At 48.8% G+C, this 9,663-nt stretch overlaps 2 protein-coding genes across 2 annotated transcripts; one reads left to right on the top strand and one right to left on the bottom strand.

Moving 5' to 3' along the window:
• The first annotated feature begins 3,231 nt into the window (after positions 1-3,231).
• Positions 3,232-6,988, top strand: LOC125536268 (LRR receptor-like serine/threonine-protein kinase RPK2). Its single transcript, XM_048699461.1, has one exon. It carries the CDS (start codon positions 3,247-3,249, stop codon positions 6,745-6,747), a length of 3,501 nt encoding a protein of 1,166 aa, XP_048555418.1. The 5' UTR covers positions 3,232-3,246; the 3' UTR covers positions 6,748-6,988.
• Positions 6,989-7,430: 442 nt separating this feature from the next.
• Positions 7,431-9,148, bottom strand: LOC125536269 (glycerophosphodiester phosphodiesterase GDPD6-like). Its single transcript, XM_048699462.1, has 5 exons — positions 9,050-9,148; positions 8,607-8,966; positions 8,395-8,469; positions 8,205-8,314; positions 7,431-8,107 (listed from the first exon to the last, which is right to left on the bottom strand). The coding sequence occupies exons 1-5, from the start codon at positions 9,060-9,062 to the stop codon at positions 7,559-7,561; spliced, it is 1,107 nt and encodes a 368-aa protein (XP_048555419.1). The 5' UTR covers positions 9,063-9,148; the 3' UTR covers positions 7,431-7,558.
• Positions 9,149-9,663: the final 515 nt, after the last annotated feature.

The raw sequence follows: 9,663 nt of genomic DNA, 5'->3' as shown, positions 1-9,663 counted from the left end.
CACCCGAATTTTTTTTCCACTGTAACAGATGCCCTAAAACTGGTGCCCTGAAATTTGAAAAATATTTGAAACATGGGATCCAACGGTGTGGAGGCCAAGAGGCGAACCTAACAGTCGCTAGTTACCGAGCTCGATTTCACCCGATAAAGGTCGCCAGGTCATGACGCTCGTCGGGCCGGAGGTGGCGCCAACTCTGGCGGCAGTATGCCGCCCAAGCGCTGAGAGCTCTGAATAGGCCTGGATGCTTATTGACCTCATCGGCCAAACAGTGGTGCCACGACGGCCATATCGGGAAGTGGGGGAGGGGGATGCTTGAAATCGGTTATAATCAGAGGTGACGTTCCGAGCTTCCATGGAGCGGCGCTCGTCTCGACCAGCGGGAACAAGCGGTGGGATGGCGACGGGGCCGAGGATGGTAGGAGGAGTGGCGGCGACATTGATGTCGAGATTCGACCAGAATCGGCGTATGACGGTATGGCGGTGACTGTCGGGGGACTCGAAAGTTTCAACGGGATAGTTGGGTTCTATCGAAGCGTTTTCGTTTTAGGGCAATCCCTAGAGGTGCTTCAATTTTGCAGCAAATTGTCCGACACTTGTATTTTTTCGCACTAAATAGAGATAGGACATTCGCTGAAGTTGACTATTTAGCCCAGAGTATCTCAAACGTTAGTTTTTTTTGCATCGTTGTTGTTTTCGGTATCTGTTGAATATGCTCTTAGATAACGTATGAGTAACCATATTTTTGTTACGAATTTAACTACTTACGAACTCTAACCCTAAACCCTAAAACCCAGCTAAGTGGTATGTGAGTAGGGGACCAACTAAAGGGAGCTGAGTGGGCCCTCTCCCAACTTTTCACAAATCCTTTTAAATTCTTGAAAACTATCATTTTTTTCAATTGCATATTTAATGCCCCTACTCACACATTCTACCCCCTCTCAGAATCTTTTCTGGGTTCACCCTAATTTGAGTTGTGATGTAGGTCCACATCGTATGGAGTAATGGCTATACATTAAAAACCTATATGTGACAGAAAATATGTATTGTGTCTTTTGTACAAGAATGTCTGTAATAACTCCTATCATATGCTAGTATCATAGGATTTTTTTATGCGTCACTTTCGCCATATATCTATACTAAGCGTGAAACATATGTCTATCACTAAAAATGTCCATGATTGTTTTTTCTAGCAATAAGTGGTGATGACACTTAAAACAACTCACCCTCTAGTTTGTCCATACAATTCTCGAAGGTATCAAGACCATATCATTGAATTGCCACATATCTTCACTAATATGTAATAAATATCCCATGTTTTCTTGTTCTATCTCATATGCTTATTGTCTCGGCGGCTACCACACCCACTATACTACATGCCAACATGGACACATCCAAGTGTCATTGTCGATAATGCACAACTTTGCCACTTCGTCTGTGTACCACTTTATCCCACGAGGCCACGGCGCCCCCCACATACCAACACACATAAGCGATTGTTGTGGGCAAATCCCTTTTAGGCTCCCCACATGATATCCAGTCACCATTTTTATGCCATGAATGTGATTCTTAAATTCACATTATTTTGACCCTAAGAAAAATCATGTTAACGTGGAGTAACTGGAAGCCCACTTTTTCTTTACACTAACTGGAAACTCACTTACCCCGCAAAAAAAAACTAAAAACTCACTTAGCCCAAATAACAAGCCATTATTTATTTATGACAGGAACAAGTCTCGTTAACAAAAGCCAGCGGCCATCCAAGCAGCAGTGCAGGCAAAATGGGCAACCAGGGTCAATGGGAGGGAACTGGATCCTCTAACATTGAGAAGGAATGTTAGAGAAGCTACAATACTCTAACTTTTCTTCTTTCTGTTCCTATGATTATGGCTAAAATGATTTAAATTAATTTGCAAATTGATGATCTACCGTGTACATTTATAGTAATTACATGCAAACAATTGATGGTGAAATAAAATTAAAATTAAATTATTTATATCTACAGTAAATACCAACACTAAACAACCTATTAACTATCTACTAATAGTCCCTAAATTTCCTTCTTCATTTTACACTAGGCTAACACTGTAGCATGGTGACATTCCTTCTTGATGTTAGAGGATCCGATTCCCAATGGGAGAGCCAACCAGCGTCTCCCTCCCCTTGCAAGTGCAAATTTTTCAGCACTTATATTTTTTCGCACAAAATAGATAGGACAATAACTAAAGTTGACTATTTAGCCCAAAGTATCTCAAACGTCGTTTTTTTTGCACCGTTGTTGTTTTCGGTATATGTGAAGATGCTCTTAGATAATGTACAAGTAACCCTATTTTTGTTACGGATTCAACTACTTACGAACCCTAACCCTAAACCCAAAAAACCAGCTAAGTGGTATGTGAGCAGGGGGACCAACCAAAGGGGGCTGAGTGGGCCTTCTCTCAACTTTTCACAAATCCTTTTAAATTCTTGAAAACAGTCTCTTTTTTCCAATTGCATATTTAACGCCCCTACTCACACATTCTACCCGCTCTCGGAATCTTTTCTGGGTTCACCCTAATTTGAGTTGTGATATAGGTCCACATTGTATGAAGTAATGGCTATACATTAAGAAGCAATATGTGACACAAAATATGTATTGTGTCTTTTGTACAAGAATGTCTGTGATAACTCCTATCATATGCTAGTATCATAGGTCACTTTTGCCATATATCTATACTAAGAACCGTGAAACATATATACTAAAAATGTTGATGATTGTTTTTTCTAGCAATAAGTGGTGATGACACTTAAAACAACTCATCCTCTAGTTTGTCCGTACAATTCTCGGAGGCATTAAGACCATATCATTGAATCACCACATGTCTTCACTAATATCTAATAAATATCACGTGTTTTCTTGTTCTATCTCATATGCTCCTTGTCTCGACGGCTACCACACCCACTATACTACATTCCAACGTGGACACATCCAAGTGTCATTGTCGATAATGCACAACTTTGCCGCTTCGTCTATGCACCGCTCTATCCCACGAGGCCACGACGCCCCCTACGTATCAACACGCATGAGCCATTGTTGTTGGCAATCCCTTTTGGCCTCCTCACATGATATTCGGTCACCATTTTTTTTCCCAAAAAGCCTTGAATATTGGTCCTCAAATTCATGATATTGTGAGACTAAAAAATCATGTTTTTCTGCGGGGTCCTAAAAAAAAATCAAAAGCCTGGGCCCATCCAAGCAGCGCAGCCAAAATGGGCAACCAGAGTCAATGGGGCAGCCAACCAGGGTCTCCCTCCCTCCCCTGGCAAGTGCCAACCACACTGACTCACCCCACACGGTCGCACCGCGCTAGTGCCAGTGCCACTGTGCGGCTCGCCCACATGCCCCGAGCTTCCAACCCAAGCAAACCCCACGCCACCCCCACCACCCGACGGCTCGCACCGCGGAGCTTCGCCCCACTCCCAGCCGAGGCCCTCCCGCACCGGGCCCCGACCCTCCCCCACTGTCCCGCTCCATTGCGACGGCGGCGCCCGCCGCCGCCGCGCCCCATGGCCACCCTCCTCTCCCAAACCCTACCCACGCTGCTGCTGCTGCTCGTCGCGGCCGTTCGGGCGTCCGGCGCCGGGGGCGGCGGCGGCGAGCGGGGGGCCCTGCTCAGCTTCAAGGCGGCCGTGACCGCCGACCCGGGCGGGCTCCTCCGCGCCTGGTCCCCGGCGTCGCCCGACCACTGCCTCTGGCCGGGCGTGTCGTGCGGCGCGTCCGGCGAGGTCGTGGCGCTCAACGTATCCGCCTCCCCCGGCCGCCGCCTGGCGGGCGCGCTCTCCCCGTCCGTCGCGGCGCTGCGCGGCCTCCGCGCGCTCGCGCTCCCCTCCCACGCGCTCTCCGGCCCGCTCCCCGCCGCGATCTGGTCGCTGCGCCGCCTCCGCGTGCTCGACCTCTCCGGCAACCGCCTCCAGGGCGAGATCCCGCCGTTGCTCGCCTGCGCCGCGCTGCACACGCTGGACCTCGCCTACAACCAGCTCAACGGCTCCGTGCCCGCCGCGCTCGGCTCGCTCATGGTGCTCCGGCGCCTCTCGCTTGCCTCCAACCGCCTGGGCGGCGCCATCCCCGATGAGCTGGGTGGTGTCGGCTGCCGCAGCCTGCAGTTCCTCGATCTCTCCGGGAACCTCCTCGTCGGCGGCATCCCCCGGAGCCTGGGGAACTGCAGCAAGCTGGAGGCGCTCTTGCTCTCCTCCAACCTGCTGGATGACGTCATCCCGCCGGAGATTGGACGCCTCAGCAATTTGCGGGCTTTGGATGTGTCGAGGAACAGCCTGAGCGGCCCTGTGCCAGCGGAGCTCGGTGGTTGTGTTGAACTTTCAGTTTTAGTGCTGTCCAACCCTTATGCGCTGGTTGGTGGTTTGAATGCATCGGATGGTGAGGATGTTGAGGACTTCAACTATTTCGAGGGAGGGATTCAGGATGTTGTTGCTGCGTTGCCGAAGCTGAGGGTGCTATGGGCGCCAAGAGCTACACTGGAGGGGGAGTTGCCGGGGAACTGGAGCTCTTGCCAGAGCTTGGAGATGGTGAACTTGGGAGAGAATTTGATCTCTGGTGGAATTCCCAAAGGGCTGTTGGACTGCAAGCATCTCAAGTTCTTGAATTTGAGCTCGAACAAGTTAACAGGTTCAGTTGATCCATCACTTCCTGTGCCCTGCATGGATGTGTTTGATGTCAGCGGAAACCGGCTGTCTGGCTTGATCCCAGTGTTTCTCTCAAAGGATTGCCCTTCATCTCAGCTCCCATTTGATGACCTGGTGTCAGAATACTCTTCCTTCTTTGCATATCAGGCGATTGCGGGCTTCTTTTCATCTTCAGCAGTCATGGCTACTGATTTGACGAGTTACCATAGTTTTGCCCAGAACAATTTTACTGGAACAGTGACATCCTTGCCGATTGCTGCCGAGAAGCTGGAAATGCAGGGATCCTATGCTTTCCTTGCTGATGGGAATAATCTTGTCGGTGAGTTGCAACCTGGCCTATTCAACAAGTGCAACAGTTCAAGGGGTTTCATGGTGGACGTTAGCAACAACCTGATAACAGGAGGTATCCCTGTAGAGATTGGATCGTTGTGCACTTCTCTTGTTGTTCTTGGTGTTGCTGGTAACCGCCTTTCTGGTTTGATACCGACAAGTATTGGGCAGTTGAATTATCTTATCAGCTTGGATTTGAGCAGGAACCAGCTTGTTGGTGAAATTCCGACTTCTGTCAAGAACTTACCACATTTGGAGCTACTCTCTTTGGGTCATAACCTTCTAAATGGAACTATTCCAAATGATATTAATCATCTGCAATCTCTGAAGGTTTTGGACCTGTCCTCAAACCGCCTCTCCGGAGAGATCCCTCATGCACTGGCTGACTTGACAAATCTCACTGCCCTCCTCCTTGATAATAATAAACTCACTGGGAAGATACCGGCCGAATTTGCCAATGCGGCATCTCTTACCATGTTTAACGTGTCATTCAACAATTTGTCTGGTCCAGTGCCAACAAATAGCAGTGCAGTTGGATGTGACAGCATTATTGGAAATCCTTTGCTACAATCTTGTCACACATATACCCTGGCTGTTCCCTCCGCTGGTCAGCAGGGTCGTGATCTGAATTCATACGACAACGATACAGCACCTGTGGATCCACAAAACCAAGGAGGAAATAGTTCATTCAATGCAATTGAAATAGCTTCGATAACATCAGCAACAGCTATTGTTTCAGTCCTTCTTGCTCTGATTGTACTATTTATTTACACAAGAAAGTGTGCACCCTTTATGTCAGCTCGATCATCTGGAAGAAGGGAAGTTATAATCTTCCAAGAAATCGGAGTGCCGATCACTTATGAGACTGTTGTTCGAGCTACTGGAACTTTCAACGCAAGCAATTGCATTGGAAGTGGGGGTTTTGGAGCCACCTACAAAGCTGAAATTTCACCTGGAGTCTTGGTAGCTATAAAGAGGCTTTCTGTTGGGAGATTCCAGGGATTGGAACAGTTCCATGCCGAGATCAAAACTCTTGGGAGATTAAGACATCCTAACCTTGTTACCTTGGTAGGCTACCATCTTGGTGAATCTGAAATGTTTCTCATATATAACTACTTGCCTGGAGGAAATCTTGAGAGATTCATACAAGAGAGATCAAAGAGACCAGTAGAGTGGAAGAGGCTGCACAAGATTGCTCTGGACATTGCAAAAGCACTCGCTTATCTGCATGACACTTGTGTACCTAGGATCCTTCATCGTGACGTGAAACCAAACAATATTTTGTTGGACACTAACCATAATGCTTACCTCTCAGACTTTGGACTGGCAAGGCTCTTGGGAAATTCGGAAACCCATGCAACCACTGGTGTTGCTGGAACTTTTGGATATGTTGCTCCAGAATATGCTATGACATGCCGTGTTTCAGATAAAGCCGATGTGTATAGCTATGGTGTTGTACTGATGGAGCTAATATCAGACAAGAAGGCCTTGGATCCATCATTTTCTCCTTATGGCAATGGGTTTAACATAGTTGCCTGGGCATGCATGCTGCTCCGCCAAGGCCGTGCTCGTGATTTCTTCGTCGATGGTTTGTGGGATGTGGGCCCGCATGATGACTTGGTAGAGGTGTTGCATTTAGCAGTGATGTGCACCGTTGAATCGCTCTCTATACGACCAACTATGAAGCTAGTTGTTCAACGACTAAAGCAACTCCAGCCCCCAATGCGAGAACACCGATGAGGGCGCATGATTCACTTACTGAACGTGTAGAAGGTACAGATAACTGTAACTTGGGGCCCTTGATGTTTTTTCTTCTTCTAATCAATTGTTTAACTAGATTTTATCTTGTAGATCCCAGCTTTGTATAATATAGTTCTCCACTTAATTGCCAACTACTGTATCTGCAGATATGACAAGCAGATGTAAATTAACAATCTTAGTTCTAAAGATTTGATTCACGATTGGCTGACTCCATCGTTTACAAGATTGTTCAGTGTCTTGATATTGATAAATGCATCCACAAAATTTTGATGTCCTCATCCACAAAGTTGCATGTTTCAGTGTGTGTGTGTGTGTGTACATCATTTGCTAAAGTTTTGGTATGAATATATTTCTCATTGTTTGCTAAACTTGTATATGGAGAGATGTGTTGATGTTAGCAATTAATTCAGCATGTAGACATTATGTACACCAACCAGGAACCGCAAGAAGAACATGCAACTTTTTGGTTCAGTTGACACATTGTGTTACTGATTTTTATCTTCTCTGGTTAGAAAGATGAACAGTTACCATTTTGCCTTGTTGGGAGACCCACTGAAGAAACCTGGCAAGATACTGTTGCTGGTAGCTTATACAGTACTAACTGAGAACAGGGGACACCATCACATTCGCACGATGCACGATAAGAGAAACCAGTCCCGATGTAACGAATCCATTCCATGTATTGCCAATGCAAAATCCAATCCTGAACAACCCAAGGAGAAGAGAGAAACCTATCTGAACCTGCCTGTGGCTATCTGAACGTATAGGGTACTCATGTGTGGTCTGCCGATCAGTTCTTGGCGGCGGTCCAGTCCTGGAAGCGGCGGAGGCTGGCGGGGAAGTCGGTGAAGAGGCCGTCGACGCCGACGTCGTTGAGCCAGTAGTCGTACTCGGCGTAGGGGTCCTGCCGGAAGTTGTAGTGCAGGAAGCGGTTCTCGTTCCGGTACGTGTAGGGGTGCACCTGCAGGCCCCTGGCGTGCGCCATGGCCACCATGTCCGTCGGCGTCGCCAGCGTGTTGTCCCTCGTCGGCGGCACCACCGTGTCCTTCCACGGCCCGATCCCCACCACGTACTCCCGCATGTAGTCCAGGTACTCGTCGGAGGTGATCTCCTCGTACGACTGGTCCGTGTCCTCCGTCCGCACCGTCACGTCGTCGATGAGGAACACCTTGGGCGAGTCGGTCAGGTCGGCGGCGTAGATGAGCGACGTCGGCGCGAAGGACTGGATGAACACCGGCCTCTCCTTCCACCGCTTCGTCATGTACTTGCCCCCGTACCCGTACTTCTTCAGCGTCCCGATGAACTTGTCCTCGTACTTCTTCCCGTCCGCCCACTTCACCTGCAATCGTTGCCATCGAATCGATCGACAGATGAATTCATGGACAATTTACGAACTATTTTGTGGCTTTGTTTATGGATGTGTGTTGATCACGTACGTGCTGGTTGATGAACACGGGGCTCTTCATCTCCGGGTAGATCCCGACGACCCTCTTGGCGTTCAGCGCGATGTCGATGAACTCGTCGAAGGTGATGATGGGAGAAATGCCTTCACAAACATACGGGATTAACATCGTAGACGGGTGATCTGATTTCACCAGAATAATGAAGGAATTAATGTACGCGTACCATCGTGAGATTTGTCACGGAAGGACCATCTCTGCTTCACTCTCAGCGTCTTCAGCTCGGCCAGCGTGAAATCAGCTGCCAAATCAGGAAGAAAATCGATGGATTAATTGATCGCTGGATCTTGGCATATCGATCGATCGAAGATAGGAATGCGGTTAAGATTCCGGTCGAAAATAGGAAGGTGGTTATGATGGATGGATGGACGGGCGTACTGATGAAGTATCCGGTGACGTTGGCCCACTGCACCTCGAGCGTGCGGCGGCGGGCGGCGAACTCCTTGTGGTCGGCGACGTCGGTGGTGTCGTCCAGCGTCACGTCGTGGAAGCAGACGAGGTGGCCGTCCTTGGTGGCCACGATGTCCGCCTCGATGAAGTCGGCGCCCTCGTCGACCGCGCGCATGTACGCCGCCGCCGTCTCCTCGGGGAGCTCGCCGTTGGAGCCCCTGTGCGCGATGTTGTACGGACGCGACGTCTGCAGCGGCTGCTTCGCCGCCGCCGCCCCGACCAGCGGCCGCGCCGTCGCGCCGCTGTTCGCGCACCCGAGGACCAGCAGCGCCGCCGCGACGACGATACCTGCGCACGCGCGCACGCAAACACACGTCAGGCGTACGCCAAGATTGATTCGGAGGGATCACGAGAGAGATCGGAGACGTTACAGAGGGAAGCCATTTCCCCGGACGGAGCGCGAGCTTGTGTTGGCGGCGTAGCGCTGCCGCCGGCTGGTCGTGGGTGGTGCTAGGGGTAGTTGAGATGGCGGCGATGCCGAGTATATATGAGAAGACTTGCGAGGAATATCCTAACGAGTAACAAGATTTTGGGGTTGTTTCACGTTCTAAAAATCTGTTTTTTAGTTGCTAATAATCTCTTAGGTATAGTGGGATACTCTCGTTTCCTCTAGAAAATCTATATAATGTATTTTCTGTATTTTTTGAGCTTTATATACGGATATTTGTAACAGAGATCCCGAGTTTTTCCTTTTCTTTTTGAAAACAATCTTGACTTTCTTGACTGCAAATGGAAGCTAACAAAATTCCTTTTTTTTTTGAGAGAAAGCTAACAAAATTCCAGTTGGCATCACGTCTCATTTTTCTTCGGAGGAAGTTGGGCTGACATTGCAGTATTTAGGCCTGAAGCCCAAGGCCTTCGATCGAAATTTACTTTGGCAGACAGCGATGAGGTTTCCAGCGGCCTATTTACCAGACACCATGGCTTCCCCTCAAAAAAAGAAGAAGCAGCAGACACCATGGCTCATCCAACCAGGAACTTGTCT

The sequence above is a fragment of the Triticum urartu genome, chromosome 2 (genome assembly GCF_003073215.2).
Source record: "Triticum urartu cultivar G1812 chromosome 2, Tu2.1, whole genome shotgun sequence".
Classification (NCBI taxonomy): Eukaryota; Viridiplantae; Streptophyta; class Magnoliopsida; order Poales; family Poaceae; genus Triticum; species Triticum urartu.
This window is presented reverse-complemented; position numbering and strand designations above follow the sequence as displayed.

Coding starts and splice junctions, on each gene's coding strand:
- LOC125536268 (XM_048699461.1), top strand. CDS start 3,247: ATGGGCAACCAGAGTCAATGGGGCAGCCAACCAGGGTCTCCCTCCCTC.
- LOC125536269 (XM_048699462.1), bottom strand. Junction 8,470..8,606: donor CGTCACCGGATACTTCATCA/GTACGCCCGTCC, acceptor CTGATTTGGCAG/CTGATTTCACGCTGGCCGAG. Junction 8,108..8,204: donor CCGTGTTCATCAACCAGCAC/GTACGTGATCAA, acceptor CAACGATTGCAG/GTGAAGTGGGCGGACGGGAA.